Source organism: Eschrichtius robustus, chromosome 9 (assembly GCF_028021215.1).
Source record: "Eschrichtius robustus isolate mEscRob2 chromosome 9, mEscRob2.pri, whole genome shotgun sequence".
NCBI lineage: Eukaryota > Metazoa > Chordata > Mammalia > Artiodactyla > Eschrichtiidae > Eschrichtius > Eschrichtius robustus.
Window position 1 is genome coordinate 65,297,666 of NC_090832.1, and position 26,724 is coordinate 65,324,389.

At 33.5% G+C, this 26,724-nt stretch overlaps 1 protein-coding gene across 2 annotated transcripts in view; it reads left to right on the forward strand.

Moving 5' to 3' along the window:
- Window positions 1-24,905, forward strand: part of EPHA7 (EPH receptor A7) — a 164,071-nt gene extending 139,166 nt beyond the window's left edge. Inside the window, exons 8-17 of one of the 2 annotated variants that reach the window (XM_068550802.1) lie at window positions 3,038-3,146; window positions 3,799-3,854; window positions 8,243-8,368; window positions 9,195-9,380; window positions 9,958-10,019; window positions 11,532-11,741; window positions 12,458-12,607; window positions 20,766-20,959; window positions 22,174-22,329; window positions 24,508-24,905. In XM_068550802.1, the coding sequence (XP_068406903.1) occupies window positions 3,038-3,146; window positions 3,799-3,854; window positions 8,243-8,368; window positions 9,195-9,380; window positions 9,958-10,019; window positions 11,532-11,741; window positions 12,458-12,607; window positions 20,766-20,959; window positions 22,174-22,329; window positions 24,508-24,622 (1,364 nt within the window). In that variant the 3' untranslated portion in view covers window positions 24,623-24,905. Of the gene's footprint in view, window positions 1-3,037; window positions 3,147-3,798; window positions 3,855-6,932; window positions 6,968-8,242; window positions 8,369-9,194; window positions 9,381-9,957; window positions 10,020-11,531; window positions 11,742-12,457; window positions 12,608-20,765; window positions 20,960-22,173; window positions 22,330-24,507 lie in introns of those variants that run through there. The other variant, XM_068550801.1, reaches the window with a different exon arrangement.
- Window positions 24,906-26,724: the final 1,819 nt, after the last annotated feature.

Below are 26,724 nucleotides of genomic sequence, written 5' to 3' on the forward strand. Positions count from 1 at the left end.
AAAAATGAAGTAACTAGAGAAATTGAGATGAAGTAGTAGAACATGAATGAGCACATGAAATTAATGTTAAAAAAGAATTTTGCATTAGAAAGGATTTGGTGATTTTTTTATCATCAGAATATTCTCTCCATTGGAAGGTCAAGTTGATGAAAGAACAATCCATATCTCCTTTTCTTACTTTAGTCTTGCCGGCGCCTAATATAATGCTTGATGCATAGAAGGCAGTCAGTAAGTAAGCAAGAAATGAATACCTCACAGTCAGCAAAAAAACAGATTATCAGGATCAGTCGGAGCTAGTAGACATATTCCTGGTTCCACATTTCAGCTCTGCCATGTCCATTTGTGTGACTTTGGATGAGCTACTTCTCTGTGCAAAAGTTGCTAGGATAGCAGCACCCAACTCTCAGAGTAGCCTGAGGATTAAATAAGTTAATGTACACAAAGTGCCAAGTACAGTGCCTGGCACACAGACAGTCTTGAATGTCAGCTTTTCTTACTTAGGACAGCCATTCTCAAGCCTTTTGGTCACAGGAACCCTTACAAGCTATTAAAAACTATTGAAGATCCCTAAATAGATTTTGACTATTTGGGTTATATTTATTTATGTTCACCACTTTAGAAATTAAAACAGAGAAGTTTTTAAAACGCAAGTATACACAACACACATTTCGTTAGCCATCAGAGTGATATTATCACATGTCATATAAGTTCTTGGGAAACTCAACTGTGCACTTGTAAGCATGTGAGAGTGAAAAAGGCAAATAACATTAAATGAAAATAGTGTTGACCTTGCAGATTCCCTGGAATGTTCCTGAGGAACCCTCAGGGTTTCCCAGACACCTTTTAAGAACTACTGATTTAGCACACGTTACTGTGCTAAGAATTAGGGATGTACAGAAACACGTGACACATTTGATGCTCTCAGTTAGTGAAAAGAGAGAAACTTGTACACAAGTTCTGACCGTACAATTGAGCACTGGTAGAGTGCATGGCCCAGTGCTATCAGAGTGTCAGGAAACAGTGATCCTCTGTGCTAGGAAGGAGGGCAAGAAGGAAGATGCCACCAAAGAGAAGTTACCTGAGCACTGTTTGGAAAGAGAACTCAGATTATTCCATTGCACATACATCCTAAAATCCGCTTCTGCACAGAGCCAACGCTACTGTTTTCACAATTTTTAAATCATGGTGTAGTGATTATGACACATATAAATTACTTTTAAAATGTATTATCCATGAATTAAATGAAAATATGAACCATAAATTTTGACTATGTTAAGATTAAAGTGTGACCCTGAATATATATAAAAACATGTAAGTAAATATTCACAAACTCTAATTCATCATTCACCTGAGTTCAGTTTTCTCATTGGAGTTCTGTTTCTGAAGCCATGGGCAGAACAGAGCCTAAGACAAGCAAAAAATTAGACCCATGGGACAGATTGAATGAAAACAATTTCTACACATACGTGTTTAATTTTTTCCTTTCTCATGAACAAAACTACTCCATTCTTTTTCCTCTCTTAATATATATTAAAAGACAGATAAAAACAAAAAACAACCAAACCAAGAAAAATACTTGAAGGCATCTTTTCGCTGTTTAATCACAATAGGCTGTAATTCAGAAATTAAAGCTGTAAAGTTGCTTTCTTTTTCTTCTTTTTCTTTTTCCCTTATTTCATTCCCTCAGGGAGCAAATCAGCAGGTGCTGAATTACGGAGTGTGTATAATACCTCTTTTCAGAAACCAATACACCAGAGCTGTTTTTACTGTTTTTCAACATAAGAGCTATCTATAGTTAGCATAGGTATACAAAATTAAGAGATGATTTGTCAAAGTTGGGAGACGTAGATAAACTTGAGAAAGGCCAATCAGAAAAATTTATGCTTCCTGTTGGGGCAAGACACACTCTGCCTACATAAAATTTACTGCCCTGGAGACTGAGTCCCTTGCCACACCAAGGAGTAGCAGTATTTTCCATCCTATCTTAAAGATTACAGCTGTTGATTTTTTCAGAAATAAGCAAACTATGTTAGTTTGATATTATATAATTATCAATTTGCAACTGGATCAGCGATTGGAATATATATTTTCATTGTGTTGCATTCTTTTGATTATTTTATGAAGTCTATACTGGTATTGAAAATATAATGCTCTGGGGAAAATGTGACAATTGTGAATTGCCAGATAAGTAAAACTTCACTAATTTGGAAAAATCCAAGTGAGAAGGCCGTGTGACTCGATGAAGAATCAGAATCAGAGGCTGCTTTAAAGGACATGTAAACATATACTGTTCCCAAAGAGACTCTCAGAAAGGTTCAGCTGGGCTTGCCTTAATGAGCGTAGAAGAATCACTTAGCATTGTACAGGAAGCAACTACAATTAGATAATGCAAAAATGTTTTTTACAGTGCTTGCAGAAAGTTGGCTCTTTCATAAATAGCCTAGCTCTTAAACTCTCAAATGTGTATATTGCCTACTTTGTCAAATTAATACCAGTAATTCTGTTCATTTTCCTTAATTAAGGTGGATTATAAATTCATAATGATTTACTATGATTACATGATGATTTTTATTCTATATTGATGATATGAGAGATAAATCATTTAAGGTGCTTTGAAAAATGCTGAGAGTATGTATTTGGGTTCCTTTTTTACACACCAGGAAAACAGACACAGAGGGATCAAATACCTCACTGAGGGAAAAATAAGGATTTAATAGCAATTGTAGATGAAAGATCTTTCTCTCTTGATTTATAACCAAGTTTCCAACAATTAAGCAGGGGATAGCCATTCAATAAGGCATTTTGTAGGGATCTTTTCTAGCTGAAGAATATAAAATAGATGAAAGTATTGTCCTTACCACTTATTTAAAATGCAAAAATAAATGTTTATTTAAATTTATGTTACAATAGAATGCATTTAAATTAAAGGTGAATTTAATAGCATAGCTGTCTTGTTTATAAGATTTTGTTTAACCTCTCTCAAGTGCTTGCAAGATATTGAGTGTTTTATTGAGCCTTTTTTTTTTTCTGTTTATAGCTACAGCAGTCTCCAGTGAACAGAACCCTGTTATTATAATTGCCGTGGTTGCAGTGGCCGGGACCATCATTTTGGTGTTCATGGTCTTTGGATTCATCATTGGAAGAAGGTAGAAGACAAATTTGTTCTAATCTCTAATATAAAATGTGTTGATTTTTCAGAATTATGTCAGCCTATTACTTATTATTGAGTTTAGAATGTTAAATAGTAAATGCAAACATTTGTTGTCTCATATGAAACATTGAAAGTCAATAGATTTCCATTCTCCCAAGGTCAGAATGTAGTGTGAGCTTGATCATTGCCTTTAGTTTAAGAGGAATGAGTATTGTAATTTCTATTGGGTGACTTTTTATTAGTTATTTTCAGAGTTAGATTTTTGTAATAAATATAGAAGACACCTGGGGAAAGATTTACTCTTTTAGGTAATGGTTTGTGGAAACCATTTAAAATCTGTTGTTGTTGTTGTTGTTTTTTCAGGAAAAAATATAAGCAAATATTCACTCATTGATAAATCTAAATCTATGAAATATGTCCCTTCTACAATGTCTCACACAAAGACTTTCTATTCCCTGCTTTTTTTAAATCATGTGAATTGCTATATTATTATTGAGTTCAGAACTATGGACAGAAAGTTTATGTATTTTGTTTATAGCTCTAACTAGCATGTTGTTAAGTAATTAAGGTATATCATACTGAATTTTAAATATATAAAGTGAGATTATTGGTTGAGAATAATCATCAAAAATCTGATTTTTTTCCAGGCACTGTGGTTATAGCAAAGCTGACCAAGAAGGGGATGAAGAGCTGTACTTTCATTGTAAGTGTTTAGCTTTTCTTTATTATTATTTACCCCAATTAATACAGAAACCTGGTTGTTAATATTGGCATGAATAAATTCCTAATGCATCAGGCTTGAAAATATATCATGAGCTCAAAAATGTTACTTTAAAACATTTGAACAAGATATGCAGAATGAAGATCATATGATGTGAATTTTTTAAAAATATATTCAGACGTGTAATCTCTCATAAGAAATTTTAATATAACTACAAGGATATTCAGCAGCTTTTATGTCACAATTGTTCCTTTTGCAAACTTTGCCCAAGTGTTTCATATCATTCTAATAATGATTCATTAAATGTTGCTTGTGCCCATGTTGTAGCTCAGGAATTCATTTCAAGTTAAAAGGACAGGCCCTTTTTTTTCTACCCAATGAGTGATGATATAATGAAAGACTAAGCTAAGGAGCCTCTTTCTCTCCATCTACTGTAAAATGTCCATCACAGATGATATTTCAAAGGACGTAAATAGTATAATAATAGGATTCAATCCTCTGATGTTTTCCTGTGGATTTGGGCTACCTGATTCTTAAAAGTTCATTTTAGAAATAATATCAGAAGAAAGCTCAGGGAACCAAAGAAAATAGATGCCCGACTGCATTAATCTTATCGTTGTTGCATGTGGATGGCAAGTGAAAAACTGAGAGCCATACAAGTAAATGTTGACTTCTTGCAGTCAAAGTAAAATCCTAACAGGGAAATGATTTTAGTTCTGATAATTGATGATGCTCTTATCCAAACCCATTATTCCTATTTTTAATCCTTGAAAATATTGAAAAATAATTTTATTTATTATTTTTCTTAGTAACCATAATCTTGATGAAAATTTCTCATGGGGAGATAAATTTCCTGTAAATGGCATAAGAATTACATCTATTTTTGTGTTATTTATCAAACTCTTATGTCAGTATCTAAGAAGATATTGTCATATACCCCTTCTAAAGTCACAGGAATATGTAAGCATCAATCAGGGAAATGTGCGGTTGAAAAAACACAAATTGTGAACACCATTATTATCATTCCTAAGTTTCTTCAGTGTGTTATTAATTGTTGAACCAATAGTTCCCTTAACTTTAGTTTTCAAAAGAAAAGTGGCTTTACATATTACATATCCAAATTGATGATGAAACTCTGTAAAATTCCAACCACTGACGGCAGGAAGGGTATTGGGACACTAGAAATTATAGTAAAAGGTATGACCAAAGGGCGCTTTATCATGAAGTTTAAGTTTCAAGGCCTCTCACTTTCACAGACTCCTTTCAAGGCCCTGGAAGAGCCCTAGGAAGTTAGTGTGTAGAATATTTTTTCTTAAAGAAAGTATCCCAAATTGTAGAAGGTTCAAGACCCACAAAACTTAAATCTGCCCCTGATTATGACTGAATACCTGTGATTCTGCCCCCTCCCCCCTGGGATTATTTGATATGCTCCCAATGTCAGTGCGTCCTCTTGCTAATCTGGCAGTGATTTTGTGACAAGTCCCAGTAATGAAAGTACCATAGGCCGTTTACACCTAGAGGATATACAGAAAAAGTGGAAGTTACATTTTTTTTCTTTTTCATGACATGAGAGAATACTTTTAACACTTCCCCAGACAGAAAGGAGAGGATCAAAACTTGAATGCATTAATTTTTGTATCTAGTTTAAAATGTATATAGAAGAGTGACATAAGACTATAGTTGCTGGAATCCTTGACTCTATCCATATGTTAATAATTTGATGGCAAAATCATTTAATAATACCTTAATCAGTATGTCACTTTTCTTTTCTTTATTGAGGATATCTGAGACATCCCCAAATGATCAAATGCTGCCTCTTAGTTTATTTGCTTTTAGCTTGCAGGTTAATGCTGAAGGTAAATTAAAACATGGCTTACCTAAAACATGATGTATAGCCTAATGCTTAATTGTCATCACTCAGTTTTGATATTTTGGTGCCATCCCCTTTTTTTACATTTGACATCCAGTTTGTAATTAGAAAAAAATAAAGCTGCATGTTTTACCTGCTAACATAGAAAAGATAAGCTTGAGGTATATATAAACAGTTTTCATCTCTAGAGCAAAATATCAGTGTTGGTTTTAAGATGTTTAACATTCATGAGAAATGTAAATGAGATATTAAAACACAAAAAAGCTCATACTCTTAAATCAGGAAAAACAATAGACCAAAATATTCAGAAATTACATCAAAATTTTTCTTATTTTAAAGCATCCATTTTGAAACGAATAATGAAAAAAAAATAAAGTACACTTAAGATATCCTATCTTGGTAAAACCTTGATATTTTTGAATTACCCTTTTTACAAGGATATCTTTTCTTGTCACTTGATGAGAACCAGGCATTTTATTTGATTTTATGACTGTATTTACAATACATAAAGTACGACACTGTGGTCACCAGCTATTTACAAGTTGGTGTCCTTTTATTCCTTTAGTATACAGACAATTTCCTGAGGTGCTAAGACACCAGATTGAATTTTTACAGAAACATGAAAGCAACCATTTTACTAGCTTTTAGAGCACTGAATTTAATAGAATGTCCAGTCATTTGTATCAGGTGCCCTCCACTCTCCATGGCCCCAAGTGTTACATTTAAAGATATAAACACGATGGAGGAGTTTAGTGAAGCAATTCCGATTTACATTTTGTTTCCTCCTACCATTTCTTCTAACAATGTCTTTGAATCTAAGCTGGGCAGTATTTCATGTTTTTATGCCAAAATTGCTCTGGCCTGTCAAAATGTTTTATGACAGCTTGAATAAAGAACCATCAGAGACCCGTTTGCGATGCAGAAGGCTACCTCCAATCCAGCTCCCGTATCACAAAACCAAACCAAAAAGAAAAAAAACAAACAAACAAACAATGAAAGAAAGGAAGAGAATAAAAAGGGAGAAGATGGCTCATTCTCCATCTGCCTACCAATCTAGGAGGTTAACCTATTGTTTTCTTCCCTTCTCTCTTTTTCTCTTCCCCCCCCCCTTCCCTGTACTCCTTTTTCTCTCTTTTCTCTTTCTATCCCCTCTCTCTTTTCTTCTTGTTTTTTTTTTTTTTCATGTTCAGCTTTAGTAACAAATGAGCATCTGTCAGTTTTATAGACTGCAACAGTAATTGTTTAAGACAATCAATTTTGGATAAACAGTCAACTACAGCAGAATAATTCAAGATTTTTAAATCCCATTTTTCCTTTATACATTCTGCTTCTTTTTGTTTGTTATATGCTTATTTTTAAAATATAATTTCAATTTGATGTGATGACATAAGCACAGTTAGGCTACAGTGTAATACATAAAGAAATATATTGTTCTCCAAATAGTAAGATTTAATGAAAAGATTGTTCAGTGGCTTTGTTAAAAACAATAAAGTTTTTTTGAGGATATAGTGTATCTTTTCATTGCATTAATATAACCAAATATATGCCTATCTATCTTATCTTTGTCTTTAACCAAATGATTAGATTTGGAATACATTATTGTAATTGATTTAAAGTTGACATAGCATTATCTGTTACCTGCATGCTTCTGGGTGCATTTTAAGAAGATTTTAAGATGACTCTATGTTGTTTGAATTTTGACTACCTTTTCTGAGGCATATTGGCTACCTCCTCATAGCAGTTAAGATCTTCCAGAGCCTTATAATTGAAAGTTCATATAAACCATTCCTCTTTCAAATTGCTGTCATACATGGTTAGCAGATCCCAGGAATATTGTAAATTTTCTAACTTTACTCTGCACTTTGTACATCTGGCCTCTATTGCCCTTCAAGGTGAAGAAGAAACTGTGTCATAGTAGATTTCTCTCTGGTTCTGTGATAGCAGTCCCTCACATCTTGTATTAATTTATATGTCTATGTCAATGGTGGTTGGTCTTTAAAAAAATAAATCAAAAGAATAAGTAAGATGTCTAACTGTTTTTAATATTGCTGTCAGTGTAGTAGGCTACCTGTAAATGAAATGTCTTCTTTTCCCAGTGTATTAATTTGATTGATTGACTGAATGATAGATTTACAAATGTGTTTCCAAGTCCATTACAAACCTCAGTATGGCTTGAACTATGCCATGATAACAGTGAATTTAATTAAACCTCCAGTCGGATAAGAGTCATGTCAGAGAATTTCGGTGATGTCCTTTGTTGATTTACTGGAAAAGCAATTCAGTTAGTAACCTATGAGCTGGATCCTATGTTACCTATAGAAGCTTGCAGATAATACCTATACGCCCGCAGACTGAAGTAGTCTGTTAAAACTGCTGTGAATCAGGTGATATGGAAGCAAGTTCACTGTTCCAAGGAGCACTCTGCATAATGAAATTCCTGGGCTGACTGCACAATAAGTGCTTTGCTTCATCACAGTCATGCTTTCTTACATCATTACAGTTAAATTTCCAGGCACCAAAACCTACATTGACCCTGAAACCTATGAGGACCCAAATAGAGCTGTCCATCAATTCGCCAAGGAGCTAGATGCCTCCTGTATTAAAATTGAGCGTGTGATTGGAGCAGGTAAGGCTGTTGTAGCTTCCTTGTTCAGCTGTTCCATTTAGCCAAGATCGAAAGTCATACATCATAATGATAGGCAAATAATTATAACTCAAGTATAGAACCTTTGCATTTACCTGAACTGTTAGAAGCAATGAGCCTGTACTTGTTTATGAAATCTTAAGAAAAAAGTGAAAAAGAAGCATGTGGTGCAGAGAATCGTGTATCTTTTGTCTTCTGTTGTATTTTTAAGATATCGTTCTATTATAAGCTATTTCATAATAGTTCTGGCCTGTCCAAGAAATGACTTCATATTTAAAATAATTAGAATGTCCCGAATTTTGCTGGAATATACATTTCCTCTGACTTGATTTACCATCTTCCTGCTAAGCTTTAGGTATTAGCCGTTGTGCTGTGTAATTCCATGTAGAAGATTAATATGTATGAATTATTTAAAAGGAGCATTATTTTCTGTGGATACAATGTATCTTCAGAATAATTATACATTTTTGGATCAAGTCCATTAAATCTAGCAGACATAAGTAGCTATGAATTCCAGATTTTTAAATCTTTGAGAAGTATTTGCTTCTCAAGCTGTGAAAACAACAGCAATGTTTAGAATTTGCTAATGTGCCCTTATACTCTAGTAAGCAGTGTACATTAAGCAGCGTATTTCAAACCTGAACGTTGTTTCTGAAAAGTTTTTGTTAACCCAGTTAAAAAAAATAATAGTGTGTGTAACAGATAGTTTAGGAAAGTTTAAAAGTGCTTTTAAAGAATTTAATGCATTTACTTTAAGAGAGGAAATATTTCTGACATTAAAATACACCTCCCTGTTCTGTTACTTCAGGAGAATTTGGAGAAGTCTGCAGTGGTCGTTTGAAACTTCCAGGGAAAAGAGATGTTGCGGTAGCCATAAAAACCCTGAAAGTTGGTTACACAGAAAAACAGAGGAGAGACTTTTTATGTGAAGCCAGCATCATGGGGCAGTTTGACCACCCAAATGTTGTCCATTTGGAAGGGGTTGTTACAAGAGGTAGATATTGATTATATATTTCATTTATCCAGCGAACTGTCAGAAATTAGTGTTATTTCATAGATACTAAAAAATCAAGTTGTAAATACATTGCATATTCTTAATGAATTTTTTTTCTTGTTATGTAACTGACTAAATTCTCTCTTGTGTTACCATCTCAGAAAAAAAAATCAGGATAAATGAATGCAGGTTTAGAGCTAAAGAATATATCTGATAGATGGAGTGACAGATATTTTCATTTAGCTTCAAAGCCACAAAAGTAATACAGTTTAGTCTTCACATTTTCTGTAAAGTGTCATTTTCTCTGAGTTTTGTTCACACAGCAGGAGTCAGAAGAACACATTGACTTTTACTATTTAATTTTATGAATCATGACCACGTTCCAAACAGACAGTTAATGACTCTTTGCGTTTAGCAGCACTAAAAGCGTTAAAAATACTCACCGCTCACCCAGTCAGTCTTTCAAAAGAGCACCATGTGTTTTATCCAGAGTGAGAAAGAGGATAAATACGAAGTTTAGACTACGGTTTTGGAAGCAACACTGTTTTTTCTTATGTATATATTTTTGTAATTTTAGGGAAACCGGTCATGATTGTAATAGAATTCATGGAAAATGGAGCCCTAGATGCATTTCTCAGGGTAAGTAACAAAGTTATTCTCCCATTCTAAATATACTATACATGCTACCAATGTAGTTTTCTGAACTTTTCTTTGCAGTGTAAAATGTGAACAGTATGCACTTCAACAGGTCACAAAATTGTCTTTGAAAAGCAGATTAAAAGCGTCTTAGACTGGATTGAACTAGAATATTTTTGAGCATTTAAGTGATACAATGTAGTTAAAAAATAGTTTCCATTGACATATTACCACAAGTACGGAGGATACCTGAAGCCCCGTAATTTGAATACCTGTTGTAGCGTAGCATTTTACTTTTTCAGTACAATTATAAATGAAATACAGACGTAATACAGAGAAGACTGAGAAGTGAGATAGCCATTCAATGTTGGTAGGATGATCCCAGCTCTGCTCTGTGGAACCATTTCTATTATATTGTTATGTGAACAACAAGCCTAAAATAAAGAATTATGAACCTTTTTAGAGTTACAAGTATGTTATTTTTATAAATAATAAATTCTAAACGTAAAAACATATGTATTTTTACATTCAGAGACTTTCCACCTAAGAACGTGAACACATGTTAACATTTTTTCAAATGGCAAAGATAAAATAATGAGAACATACATGATCTAGAATGATCAGTTTAATAAGGATTCAGAGGATTTTGAGAGGTCTTTATTGCTGCATCTTGATGATATGCAAGATGCAACTGTCATCTTGCATATGACATGCAAGATGATATGCATAACTGTCAACTCTCTGGAAGAAAGCATCACCTAGCAAGCTCATCTACTCAATCCATGGTCCTCATGCACCGTATCTGCAATTCAATTGGAGAAATCTGTGGGTTAAAAATATATGGTGGCCAGTTGGTTGCAAAGAGTGCTCAATTCTACTTGCTAGTACATGTATTTTAGAGAATCTTGGTTATAAGTAATGTACCTATGGATAGCACAACAATGAAAAGTATAAAATGAAAACTAAGTCAGCCAGTATAATCCTTTTCTACCTCTTAGTTTGTCTTCATCTTTACTCAGAAGTTTTTTCACCTTTACATTTTTTACCATTTAGAGAAAGAAAGCTAATATATGTGTCTTTATCCCTTTTATATTTTTAGATTATTTATGTAATTTTTGGCAAGTGAGGAAAACAGTTAACTGTCAGGGATCATTTTTTTTTTATATTTCATTCCCTAACTTCGACTTAAAAATTAGCGTATACTTTTGGATTTGCACAATCTGAAATTATTATTAGTTAATGTTAACAACACATCCATATAAATAACTAAATGATTATCAGAACAACACATCCATATAAATAACTAAATGATTATCAGAACTCTATTACCTGACTATCTATCAAGTTAAATCAGCACCTGTTATGTTTTCCACAAGTGTCTACACTACATAGAAAATTAACTGGTGATTCCTAGTATACAATAGAAAATGACTAGGGTGCAGACATTTTTCATGGTGATTTTTTTTTCCCTTTCAAAGCATAGCTAACTGGACTTTCATTTTTGTCTTCCTGTAGAAACACGATGGGCAATTTACAGTCATTCAGTTAGTAGGAATGCTGAGAGGAATTGCTGCTGGAATGAGATATTTGGCCGATATGGGATACGTTCACAGGGACCTTGCAGCTCGTAATATTCTTGTCAACAGCAATCTTGTTTGTAAAGTGTCAGATTTCGGCCTGTCCCGGGTTATAGAGGACGATCCAGAAGCTGTCTATACAACGACTGTAAGAAAAAGTCTATTACTGCACCTTTTCATATTCCTGCGATTTTCCTACCAAGAAAGCAGGGCCTAATAATACAAAACTAAATGGGAGAAAAGAGGCAAATTGATCTCAGCTTTTTGTTGTTGCTATTTTTTTCCTTTTGGAAGAATCTTTGTTGCTTTTACAATCTGCATGTAGGCTAAGACGAGAAGTAATGATAAAAATGAGAACAGCTTATTTTATATTGGGATGTTCATATAAATAATATACACATACAACGTTTGGTTACTAGCAGTCATAATTGTAGCATAAAAATATACTCCCATTTTAATAAAGGTTTTAATAAAAGATTAACTATGCTAATTCTTATAACTTTTGTAAGATTAGAAAAAGGGAAAATATGAGGATTTACTTATATACTATTGATATTATTCCAATGTTTCATTCCATTTTAGTAGCTGTTTTGTCTAATTTGTTATTGTCCTTTCGACTAGACTCTTGCCCTACAACCACATAGGTCCATTATTGATTTGCCTTAAAAATGAAAACTTAACTGTGACATTTTAAAAAACAGATTAGTAACTTTAAGTGCACTTAGAGAAATTCAAGATGAATAGACCTGATACTGCTGAATTGCCAACAAAATACACAAGTGTTTAACTGTAGCTTAATGGTTCTGCTATAAATGTTTTATACATTATTATACATACTTAAAATGTCAATTTCTTTTTATACAGGGTGGAAAAATTCCAGTAAGGTGGACAGCACCTGAAGCCATCCAGTACCGGAAATTCACATCAGCCAGTGACGTATGGAGCTATGGAATAGTCATGTGGGAAGTTATGTCTTATGGAGAAAGACCTTATTGGGACATGTCAAATCAAGATGTAAGTGTTACACTGCTTAAACTAAAAGGATTTATTTAATACATTAATATTCATATTATGGGAACATGTAGGTAATGGCTCATAAGAAGAAACTTTTATAGAATCATAAAAAGATGATTGCTGAGTTTTCACAATTATTACCACAAATTACCACAATAATTACCATAAATTAGTGGTTCAATTAATTTCATTTTGTCTTCATTTTGAAGAATTGCTTTTTCTTTTTTTATTTAAATTATCTGGACATAATAGAAGCCTGCAAAGGATATTTCTCCTTAATAAATGTAATCATGCTGAGCTTGCACACCTGTAGTGGGAGAGTCACATGAATAAAAGAATCATTTGCGGAGGGGAGGGTGAGGAAGTTTGTGTTTGATTTTGTTGTTGAAGCTTGCCTTTCTTTTTTTAATTTCCTGATAAAATCTGTTTAAATTATCTATTGTTGATTGATTTACTTAAATTTTAATTTCATGAGATAACCTAGATTTTATGATCAATATTGGTGTTTCATAGTGATATTTTAGAATGTAATCACAATGGGACTATCTTTGGAAATTTCTTCTAAAAATACAACTTATTAAATGTGTATCTTGTTACTAAGGCATAAGATACGTTGTTATCCTTTAAGAAGCTGATGATAGTTCTTGAGCGTATACGTCTCACACCAAGAAACCATTTATAAAACAATATAGCATAAGTGCAAGTAAATATTTGCTTCTCTAAGTTGAATTTTACAAAATTAACATTTTTGTAAGCCAGAAGCTTTCAAGTACTGGCAGATTCATATGGCTTAATTTATTGAAAATATGAGTGAAATTTAGATAAAAGTAGAGCAAATGTAAAATCTAGGAAGGTACCCTGGATTTGAACTAGAAATATGGAGAAGACCTTGGTTCATAGTTGATTAGAGAATTCGCCGAGGGAGCCCTTTGGAAAGTCCAGAAATAAAGGCTTAGTGAAGTGTATGGAGACCAACCAAATAGACTCCTATGCATCTCCTATAAGGGAGATGCATACATCGTTAGTGATTTGAAATGAAGGTTAGGTTGGGGCAAATTGATGAAAGCTTCTTTTTGAAGGAATTTGGAAATGGTAAAAATGCATGCTCTTGAAGAACAGAGTAAAAAAATAAGTGGTGCTTGAAGAAATTCTATGTTACCATTGAAAAGAAGGATGTGACAAGCAAACCGGTTTGGAGTAGTCAATTCTCGAGGTACTATAAACATGGACAGCAATAGACGCTGACTAACAGTAAAGTTGAGTGATTTTTCAAAAACAGATCATGATCATTGTTATATAAAATTAGTATCTCTTTTTTATTTTAGAATTTTCCACATCAAGTTCCTATGGTTCTTAAAACTTATAAATAGCTATTTTTAGACAACTAAAATGAGACTGCTTGTTGGTAAGGTAATTTTCAATACATTTTTTAATAAATGTTTGCATTGGCTGAAAAATTCACAGCCTAAAGAGGGGGAGCTTTGAAATCAGTGAAATCTTTTGCTATTTCAAATTGAATAATTACATAAAATTTTTTTATTTGGGGTTTTTTTTTTTTGGTTTTGGTTTTGGTTTTTCAAAGATAAAAGTCTGAATGATGAGTCCATTTGGCAGAGGCAAAGTTGTTAATATTTGACAGGTCTCAGTGTCAAAGATTTCATGGACTGTCAAGATGTGGGCAAACAAATCCTTGGGGCAGAGAAAGAAAAATATTTACATTTCCCTAGACACTCGGTAGAGTTTCATTTCTTTTGACACCTTCCTTCTGTACTAGATTCAAACATAAAGGGAATGACAGGAATATAAGATGACTTAAATTCAAAGTTCGCTTAACTTCTAAAAATAAATAATAGAAATGGTTAAGAAGAAAAAAAATAAATATCTTCAATTTAGTTCTTAGTATTCCCTATTGTTTTTCTTGAAAATTAAATATCATAAATGTATATTTAGTCTATCAAGCATTAATAAATATTTTTACTGATCAAATGAAATTTTTATAGGCACAATGAAGTTTACTTCTGACCTAGAACATTTTAGCACCATCTTTCTTCTTTTTTTTAATCACAAAGGTCTGAATTATTAAATTATTAAATTCAAACACAAGAAATTACCTATGCAGTTCAGTTTTTATAGTGAAATTGATATTAATATTCTTCTTAAAGCATAATATTCATTATTTTATACTTATGTTAAACTGGTATTTGAGCAATTATATGTTTAATCTTCAATATACAAATGGTGGAAAAAAAACTGGATAATTTAAAATAATGAATTCCATTCTAGCAAAAATATTCTCTAGAGAAAAGCTTTTTTCTTGGAGTCTCTGGGTAGGAGACCTTGGAGAGACTTAAGTGACCTGCCAACTCCCTGATGCATATGGAAATCCTCTGTATATGTGAATATATGTTATTTTTCTGGGAATGTTGCTTTCATCAGATCTTCAGAGACATTAATGTTTTAAAAATCAGTCTAGATTGATTGAGAGAATCACCCTTGATTGAATCAACTCACTTTATATTGTTTAAATTTAGTTGCTAGAAATTTGTTAAGGATTTTAGAAAGCCCTCAAATTTCAATACCTTGGATTACAAGAGACTTTTCTTAAGTCACCATGAGAACAAGATCTAAGTTGATAGTTAATATTTGTCAGGAACTCCACAGAATTCTAGGCTGAAAGCTAAATAAAGTGAGGTTTCTGTGATCACTCTGAAGAAATAAAAAAGAGGTACACTAGTCCCTTAGTATCCATGGGACATTGGTTCCAGGACTTTGGCAGATAACAAAATCTGAGGATATATAAAATATAAAATGACATTGTATGTGCACTAAACTTGTGCCCATCCTCCTGTATACTTTAAATTATCTCTAGATTACTTATGATACCTAATACAATATAAATACTATGTAAATAGATGTGAATACAATGTAAATGCAGTGCAAATAATTACTGGTGTGTGGCAAATTCAAGTTTTGCTTTTTGGAATTTTCTGGTTTTCCTTTTTCTTTTGAAATGTTTTCGTCCATGGCTGCCCAATCTGAAGATGTAGAATCCTCCCAGGATATGGAGGGCTGACTGTATTGTAAAATCAATGAAGTAGATAGTGCCAAGAGGCTTTAGTTGCACTCTAAAGCAGGGAATAAGCAAGAAAATCTTGGGAAAAGATAATATGCATATGTATGAACTTACCCACACCCAAATAGGTTTATCACAGGATTACTGCTCATTGTTTTTCATGTGCCCATAAATTTCCTGAGTTTTAACTGCAATGGAAGCAGTTAGAATCTAGGTATTTGCAGTTAAAACCAAGAGGGTAGGCTTTCCCAATAAATTTCCAACTTTCATTCTTCTTTAAAATCTGTAGGTGTTTAGCCCTTTCCATTAATGACCTTTCAAAGACAGAACTTATATGTATAAATGCAGTCAAATATAATACATAATACACAAATTGGAAATACTTATATTTGGCATTCACAGCAGCTGTCTTTTAATTGAATTTATGTCTTAATTAGTCCAAATATAATTTTCATAGTCAAATTATGAAATTTTAAAATTCTTCATTATATGGATTACTTTTTTTCCTGTTTATAGTACTCAACAAAGTCATTTCTTCTTACTTTAAGGTAGGCCAATAAATCATCCAATTTACTGGTAGGTAGTCACAAGGATGGTAAAAAATTAAGCCTCCATAAAGATAGGAGACATAAAGATAATTCTTTAAAGTGGTCCATGAAAAGACATTTAAGAGCTTTGAAAATATAATATGCTTGTAACTAAGTTTATTCTCAGCTAAACTGTGAGCCCTCAACTTTTCGTTTTAAAAGTCACCACTGATTTATTACTTTTTTTACATTAAGATATAAAAAATTGTGGATTTTTTGGTAAAACTTTGCTGTAATCCTGTATGTGAGGTCCAAAATATTTAATTGCATAAAATGTGGGTCATGTTATTGTGAGGTTAATGAAATGAAAATGGGCATAAGTGGAGAACAGAAGCCAATCATGTTATCTCCCATTTTGAGTTATTACAGGCCCATTATCATGGGGTCTGTCTGTGCTCCTTTTTCTCTTATCTAGTGTCCTGCTGTAGGAATAGTGAAATACATCTCGGCAAGCAAATGTGTGTTTTCCAAGTATTTCTTTGCAGTCTAAGAAGTGTCCCCTGTTGGATCCCAGTGTTCTTTTAAAATGTCATTTACCCTAGTCACTTCCTATTCCTCTGGGAATGATCTAGAATTAGAAATTGCTATGAATATTTTCCTTTTTTTCTTTGACTTTTATTATATTGCTAAGGCTAGATCTCGACAGGCAAATCCAAGGGGTTTCTAGTAATTTCACAAAAAGATGTTTTAAATGAATTCTATGGATAATTACGTAACGCTTTAAGAAGTATAGGATCAGTCATCTTACTGTGTGTTTTGTTGTTTCTGAGAACGTGTAACTATTTGCGCAGCACACTTTTTGTTTTCCCAGTTGGAAATATAATGCAGCTCTCAACAGCATGGGCTCTGGTCAGACAGCCTCCATCAAATTCCGTCTCTTCTAATGACAGCTATGTGATGTTTTCCCGGTGCTTAACTTCTCAGCACCTCCGATTCTTTGTCTCTAGAATCAATATAATAATACTTGCCTAATAAGGTTTTTGTAAAGATTAAATGAGATAATTAAAACAATGCTAATCGTATAGTAAGTATTCAATAAATATTTACTATGATTATTGTATTGTTAAAAGATAACTTGTTTCTCTGGCAGGCTAACCAGATAAAACCTGCGGGACCTCAAGTCTCAGTTCCTGGCTGAATCATCCCTTGAGGGCGGGTTTATCCTCAACAGGCTTGCCTTGAATTATGCCAAACTATGCTCTATAGAGACCAAGGTTCCCAGAACGTATCTCTGGTGCCCCTGTAGGTAGGAGCATGATTGTTAATGGCAACTTTGGAGTCCCAAAGTCCATTCCCAGTCCAGAGCATTTCTTATTTTAAATGTTATACTTTGTTGCTGCTCCTTTAAAAATTTGTAAACCACTGTGCTTTTGAGAGCTAGAAGTTTCATTTTGTATTGATAAATGTTCTCTGTTCTAATACTAGGAATCGTCAAATTTCTGTAGTGCAATAGATTAACTACAGAAGTTTACTAACTCTTTCATTCCTGTAAGAGTTATTTCATGTTACTTTATTCTTGGCACAAAGATTTAAGAATATACTGTGCTCAAAGCCAAAGAATTCTAATTGGAGAGCTGTTGAAGGGTATTTTGTCAACAGGATCATGATAAGGTTTAGATGTACGTTTAAAAGATTATTTAGAGGGAAATAAAAAAGGAAAGATTTCTCTACCTGCATTGTTCCTTTCAGAACTTCTGAGAAAAAGCTACAAGTGGGGAAATAGGAGGTGGTAGAAAATAATAAGCATTGCCCCAAGCTTATGAGCATGGGGATGGAGTCCCATCAATTCAGAAAAATACTGCATATGTTCAGATACAAGCAACCTCAAAATAGAGGAAAGCCACTCTTTTCCCCATAAAAAAAAATGTTTACTCTTTGGTCATTTTGAATATATAAAGTTTTACCAATTATTAATTTACTTATTCACAACTTGAGCCACTGTTTAAATAACCCAGCTTTCCAAAGCACATTATTTTTAGTTTTATCTAACTTGTTTAACATAGAGCACTTTTGAATCCTAAAATAGTGCTGTCCCTGGAGTGTTATACAAAGCCACATGAAATTCTTTGCATTTAAAAGTTTTTTTTAAATTTAATTCCTCCTGTAGTTATATGTTGGTGATCTTTACAGAGGTCCCATTTGTGTATGTTTTCTTGTGTGCTTTTTAAAGGGATATTATAGAGGAATGTTTACAATGATATCCAACACTTGTAGTTACAGAGTCATAAACAGGAAAATTTTAAAACTTCTCTCATACGACTTTCACTAGCATTCAATACCAACACTGATTAAAGTCACTTAACACTAAGGTGTTTTCTCCATAGCTGCTATTCAAAATAAAGTACTGAAGGAAAGATCCCATAGTGTGAGACTTGGTAAAGACATAACTACATAACTATGGGATAATGGCTCCATTACTGCAAAAATAAATATATATTTATGTGTTGTATTTTAATCTATTATGTTCATGGTATTTTCTACCACGCTTCCCCCCACCCCATACCAATTTAATAAAACAAATATAAAGGTAACATTTAAAAAATTGTTGTATTCAAAATTAATAATAAACTTTAGGGTAAATAAGCTTTAAAACAAAAGTACATAAGCAAAAATAAATAATTTTCACCAACCCACTAACCTAATTTTCAGAGTAAGGCCATTTCCAATTACAGTACTGTGTATGTGTATACAAACACACACACACACACACACACACACACACACACACACACACAGAGAGATAGAGATATCCATATACATATACGAAAAAATACTTCTACCTTTTGAGTATATTGTATTTAGGAAGTAGTATCATCAGAAAGTGGTGACTAATTGCCTGTGCATGTAAGAGAGTCTAGATTGTTCTCATTTCAGTTCTCTGGATGGGATGACTGGAAGTGTCATTAATTGAAAGAGTAAGAGCTTTGGGGAAAGGTAAAAAAATTCAATTTTAAATAAAGTATGAAGTTCCTATGGAAAATCCAGAGGAAGATATCTAGTAAACTAATGGACTTACAGCCTAGTGATCAGGGGAGATTTGGGGCTGAAGATTTTATACTTATGAAATTTTTCAAAAATTACTCTATTTAAGTTTATCTCTTTACCTTTTAAACTTGATCAATTTGCATATATAAATTTTCCGTAAAGAAAAGTGGACACTGTTTTTCTTACACAGAGGATTTTCTCTAAAAATTGTTGATGCTAGCTACTTTATTTTTTCCATCCTACAACCTTTTACATTTTAATGTGCTATTCTTGAATGTCAGCAAGCATCTTAAGGATATGTTCCCTACAAATATTAAGTTCATCGACGTTTCTTAAAGCCAGCTTTTGTCTGCCTACTTTAGTCCTGTTTTCTTCAAAAACTCAGGGTTACCTCTTTTTTTTTCCAGAGAGCCATTTTTTCCTACATTTCTATTATTATGTTAGTATCAAAGGATTTGTTAGTCCCTCTTCAATAATATTTTGATGTTTTACAAGTCCTTCTTATTTGTGTTTTTTTGCTTTCCTATTATTTTCCCTGTGCTGCTCAGATTTGTAACAATGTCTGATTTTAAAATCTTTTTTTGCTTTCCATATAAATAAAAAACCCAAGTCTAAATAAGTAATTTTTGGACTTTCTGATTGCCCTGTACAAATGTTTATGGAGGCTTAGTTTTCATTAACATTCAAAGCTTGATACAAATAGCCTCTTCGGCTGTTAATAGATACAAATGGGCAGTGATGTGCTGATAAAAGTTTAACAGCCAGCACTCTGAGTGGGACACTGATTTGTAACCTTTCCCAATTTCCTGGTATAACCCTTTCCTCCCTCCATCCCCCAAGGCTGGTTTCAGTCTGCCTGTGTGAGGTCACGGGACTTGGAGTTGGGAAGTGATCCAATCACCTTTATGAACAGTACAAATTGGTTCTAGCACAATACTGTATCTTGTAACACTATACACTTCATAAGTATATAAGCTTCATATTGTTTAAAATAGTAGTGTGCTTGGTAACATTTTCTGTCATAGTACATTCACATATTTGGATATCTTGTTGAAAAGTATCATTTGAACTCTTCAAAAAGTGAAACTTTGTGGTAGGGGCTAATTCTGGGTAACTCAGACCTTCTTTTTACAACTTGAGGGATTCATAAATGTATGGGAAGATATGTTCATGCACAGCTATATTACAATACAATAAAATCGTTCCGTTAACATCTTTCCTTTTGAAAACCTCTGGGACGACATTAAAAAAGTTTCCATCTGTTGCGCCCTGGGTGAGCTTAATTGCTGCTCCCTATTGCTGAATTAACTAGGAAATGTCATCATACCCTGCGCTTCATGCACCCCTTAATAGCATGCTTAATATCAATGGATGTTTTGGAAAAAATAAGTAAGTCTTTTGCATAGCAGTGTACTTTACTCTTATCTGGATAAATCACTTTTCCTCCTGGGCAATTCATTTGATTATCATTGAATCTCAGTCAGTAATACTTTAATGTCCTTTTGGCTATTAGGTTATAAAAGCAATAGAAGAAGGTTATCGCTTACCAGCACCCATGGACTGCCCAGCTGGGCTGCACCAGCTGATGCTGGATTGTTGGCAGAAGGAACGTGCGGAAAGGCCAAAGTTTGAACAGATAGTTGGAATTCTAGACAAAATGATTCGAAACCCAAATAGTCTGAAGACACCCCTGGGAACGTGTAGTAGGTAAGAAATAGCTAAAGAAATGAAATCTGGGAGAAATTCAAACTTCATATGAACCGTTTATCTCCTCAGCCCCACCCCGATGGCAAATTGACATTTGTGTTAAATTATTAAAGTCCATATTAAATTTCTTATCTTTACAGAAGTTTTTTTTTTTCTTTTCAGATGGCTTGCCTTAGTTAAATCAGTGTTTAAAGAGATCTATTCATTGTTATTGCCTTAAATAAAATTTATGATCAATATCACTGGCTGTCATTTTAGAAAAATTTCTCAAGTGGATTTGTGTGATTAGGTGGCATTTCACTTGTTCAAATTATCAATATTACATGGATTTTTATTGCTGTTGCCCCAGTTTTTTACTCTATCCATATTATCTATTAGATTGTTTTGCTTTGAGTTTCATAGTAAAATGATTCCATGAATTGAATTCCAAGGTAATTCAATACATGATTTAAGAGGTATACCCATTAAAAAGAACCTAACCTCCCCATGCATGCTTCATGGTAATGGTAATGTAGATTAGTAGTTATTCGGCTTCAGCTGCCAGGTAGACCTGTTGCCCTGTCTTCTGTACTGTAGTCAGGCCCTTGCGGAGGTGTATGAACTCACAAGGTGCACAAGGGGTGCCATTGGTACAGTGGGTGCATTATGTTCTCAAAAGCACCCTCTGAACAAGTTAGTTCACAGCCAGATGTGCTTTCTTTACTCCCAGTTACTTTCAGAGAAGCAAATGAACAAATATCTACTGATTACAAATATTGTTGGCCATACTCTGAAAAGTACATGGAAGATGCAATCTGCTGGTCATCATATCTAAATAAAATAGAAATTCTGGAGTCAGTAGGTTTTTTTTTTAAACTTGTTTTATTGAGGTATGGGTGATTTACAATGTGTTAATTTCTGCTGTACAGCAAAGTGATTCAGTTATCCGTATATATACAGTCTTTTTCATATTCTTTTCCATTATGGTTTATCACAGGATATTGAGTATAGTTCTCTGTGCTCTACAGTAGGTCCTTGTTTATGCATTTGGAATTTGGAATTATTGGGCAAACTTTACACATTAGATTTTTATTAGCATATCTGTTTATTTGTTATTACAATATCAATTAAAGTATGTAATTTTATTTTTTTATATCCTTACTTTTGTGGGGCTAAGGCATGCTTTCTTTCATAATTCATGAAAAAATTTGCTTTTCTGTATTATTCTCACCCAGGCCAATAAGCCCTCTTTTGGATCAAAACACTCCTGACTTCACTGCCTTTTGTTCAGTTGGAGAATGGCTACAAGCTATTAAGATGGAAAGATATAAAGATAACTTCACAGCAGCCGGCTACAACTCCCTTGAATCAGTCGCCAGGATGACTATCGAGTAAGCTTAAACCTGCAAAATTATATTGAAGAATGTATCAGGTGCAATCCAAACGTTAGACTTTAGGTCATCTTCCATATATTAAAGAGGTATGAACCCTAAAATCAGGGAGAAAAGTGTCTCTTTAATAAGTGCCTACTATGTCCCAGGCATTTTGCTAAACAGACTTCTGAACATACAGTATCTTTTTTAACCTTCATGGCAACAATTTTATTAAGTCAGTAGTTTTACATACGACAAGGCTAAGGCTCAGAGAATTTAGATATTTGCCCTAAACTGACTCAGTCGTAAGTGGTAGCTAATTTGTCTCCATAGCCAGAGTTCAGAACACCACCCAGTGAGACTTCCTCTTTCATTAACCGCTGTATTATCTATCTTTTTTAATTTTTATTTTATATTGGAGTAGAATTGATTAACAATGTTGTGTTAGTTTCAGGTGTACAGCAAAGTAATTCAGTTATACATGTATAACTATTCTTTTTCAAATTCTTTTCACATTTAGGTTATTACAGAGTATTGAGCAGAGTTCCCTGTGCTATACAGTAGGTCCTTGTTGGTTATCTATTTTAAATATAGCAGTATATTCATATCAATCCCAAACTCCTGCTGTATTATTTAGATTCCTAGTCACTGGGGAAACTTTCTCCATTGCAAAAGAGGATTTCTTTCACCATGTTTGTATCAGACATTAAAAATCTCGAAATTTCAATACCAAAATGCATTATGAAATCCAGTATGAGCACTTTCTGAAGAGGTCAAAGGACGCCTAATTCAATTAACCGTAATAAGAATTTAACTTAAGTTTTGGAAGGTTTGTGATTGATTGATTTTTTTTTTTAATTGAAAAATGACCTGATAAAACAGTTTTTGAAATTGCTCTGAACTGGAGGTAAAAAGAACTAAATATTTCTTTCCGGCTCTATAACTGATTATGTGGTCTTAGGAAATACATTTAGTATCTCTGGACCTCAGCTTCCTTGGCTGCAGCGTAACTCTTACAGGCAATGCAGTTCCTCTCAGTCAGTGTGTTTGAAAATGGGAAACAGTTATCAAGGTTCTATTAGTGGGATGCTATTTACATCCCACTAATACTGTTGGGAGAAGTGTTTCACATTTTTCAGATGAGAAGAAAGCCAGCAATCACATACTCTTTCCTGGCATGTCAGGAAATGGCATATACATGAATTTCGGCATGTGCATGCTCTCTCGTTTGGTTTTCTGCTAGGCACCACGTGGGTAGAGCTGATGTAATTACACCTGTCTCTCCAAAGTAATCTACTCCCCTGAAAAACTGTGCTTCTCAAGGTCTTATTAGACCACGGCTCTGAAATATCGCAGTACTCTACTGTGGCTATATTTTAGCTACTTGTAAATACCTAAGCTCAGTCTTTGTGGCTAATAGGAGGGGTAACAGCCCACACACAGATACAGCTGGCGTATGGCAAATTTAGGCTATTAAACATAGGTATTGCACACTTTAAGGAATTTTTTTTTTCCAAAATGTGCTCAAATGATTGTACTAAACTGAAGTATACAACCAATAGTATGCTCAGGATTACCACACGTTAATTAAACTCAGTATAATACTTTGTATGATCCTTGATGATTCTTGATCTACTAGAGCCACGCAATGTTTCCATTCATACTATATCCTATTTAAACAATGAGATATTTTAAACTTTCCTTAAGTTCAAGAATACTACATTTCAAGTAAAGTTTCCTAGCTGTACCTTAAGTTAATAATAATTTTAAGGCTTTGATAATTTCTTAAATAAAATGTCAAATCAAAGAATTCCGTCGTGGTCCAGTGCTTAGGACTCAGTGCCTTCACTGCCCAGGGCCCAGGTTTGATCCCCGGTCTCGGGGAGCAACCCCACAAGTCGCGCATAGCGGCCAAAAAGTAAAGTCACCTCACCCTGTTAAAAAAAAAAGGTCAAATCGTTTAAAAATAACTGATCATGACAAATTGAGATCCTGAGCAGCAGGGTTTTACAAAGGAGAATGTTGATGCAGGTTGCCAATCCGACCCACTGTGGGAATAGGATCTTAATATCCAAGAACACCAAGATAAGATCTGTGTGCCTAAGATAAACATATTAATTAAAGAGTTGATGACAGTTTAGTACCAAATACAATTTTTGTAAGGTAACTAATAAAAAATGCATTTGTCTTTTTCAGGGATGTGATGAGTTTAGGGATCACACTGGTGGGCCATCAAAAGAAAATCATGAGCAGCATTCAGACTATGAGAGCACAAATGCTCCATTTACATGGAACTGGCATTCAAGTGTGATAAGCGTTTCTCCCTTATGAGGGAGACTATGGACCACGAGAGAACAGTACTGGCCTTCAGTATATGCGTAGAATGCTGCTAGCAGACAGTTGATATCCTGGGTCCTTCCTACAGTGAAGAGAAGATTTAAGAAGCACCTATAGACTTGAACTCCTAAGTGCCACCAGAATACATAAAAAGGGAATTTAGGATCCACCACTGGTGGCCAGGAAAACAGCAGTGACAATAAACAAAGTACTACCTGAAAAACATCCAAACACCTTGAGCTCTCTAACCTCCTTTTTATCTGATAGACTTTTTAAAATGTACATAAAGAATTTAAGAAAGAATATATTTGTCAAATAAAATCATGATCTTATTGTTAAAATCAATGAAATATTTTCCTTAAATACGTGATTTCAGACTATTCCTTTTTAAAATCATTTGCGTTTATTCTTCATAAGGACTTTGTTTTAGAAAGTTGTTTATAGCTTTGGACCTTTTTAGTGTTAATCTATGACACATTACTACACTGGGTACCTTTGAAAGAATCTCCAATTTTAAAAAAAAAGCATAGCATGATTGAAGATATATCTCTGTCAGAACATTGGTATCCCTTTTGTGCCATTTCATTTTGTTTAATCAGTGCTGTTTTGATATTGTTTGCTAATTGGCAGGTAGTCAAGAAAATGCAAGTTGCCAAGCGCTCTGATATTTTTTAAAAAGAAATTTTTTTGTAAAGATCTGACAACACACTATCTTTTCAATGAAAAAAGCAATAATGATCCATAAATACTATAAGGCACTTTTAACAGATTGTTTATAGAGTGATTTTACTAGACAGAACTTAATAAAAACTCAAATTGTAGGTTTATGATTATCAAAAAAAAAAAGATGAGGCACTTCATCTAAAGAATGTTGGTGAAGGCAAGTCTCTGAAAGCAAGAACTAGCCAGTGTTACCTAAAATTTAATCTGAGCACATCACGATTTTTTCAATATCGAGACATTAGGAAATTTAGGAGAAATAGTTGACATATATTTTATATCCTATTCTGTTTAATGCAGTCCAAACATGAAAGGAAAGAATTACGTTTTCTATTAGAACTCTGAAGCATGATAAAAGGGGCAGTTCACAATTTTCACCTTTCAAAAACAAATTTGCTGCACAGAATATCACCACTGCAGTTTAAAAAAAAAAAGTCTTTTTATATGTGAACGCTGATGCGAGAAGCTTGTTAAATGAAAGAACGCTTTTTACCATGTAAGGAAGAGGTGAAGGGTCTGGCTTTTTCTTTAAGCTTTATTAAACAATATTATTTGATGACTGTGTTAGAATTTCATAAGCAATAATTAAATGTGTCTTTATAGCTATTTCAGGAATGTATACATATTGTGAGTAATGCTTTCAAAAATAACGAAAATCATGAACTACCCCAGAATTGAACTGTTGTATTTCCAAAGAGAATTGGGCTGTTTATAATGATTTTAATAGAGAAAGATCCCAGGGATCGGTCCTGATTGGTCTTGTTTGATAATGTGGGCACCCACAAACAAACAATCAAATAACAGAAACTAAACCTGTAAATGTTCCTTTGTAAAACTTGTAAATTTTATTTATACTGTCTTGTTTTGTACACACATTTCTCTGTAGTGGGCTCTGAACACATTGAAAATGCACTATATTTTTCTATTTTACTTGCAGAGCATCACAAAAGAACAGGTATTTTCAGTGCTACATAATGTGTTTTCCCACATTTAGGACCAAAGACGGCTATAGAAAAACTCAAAAGGATTGCATCCCAACCCCTCCCCACCCCTTTTTCTTTCTTTTAAATCACTGTACAGTGTTGTTTGATATTTTAATTTATTTTTTGATTGACTAGAAAAATCATTTTAATTTCACTAAAATGTTTTTTGTCCCTAAGGAGAAATAATCTGTAAAATAATTTTAATTAGCATAATATAGTCACCTAGACACTTCCATTTGTAATCTTTGTAATAGACTGTAAATATATTTTTGGAACTATAACACAATGTGCTTGAGGGTTATTTTTCAGTGTCTGCAGTGTATACAAGTGTTTATACTAAGTACAGCACTTTACAATTCTAATCAGTAGCATT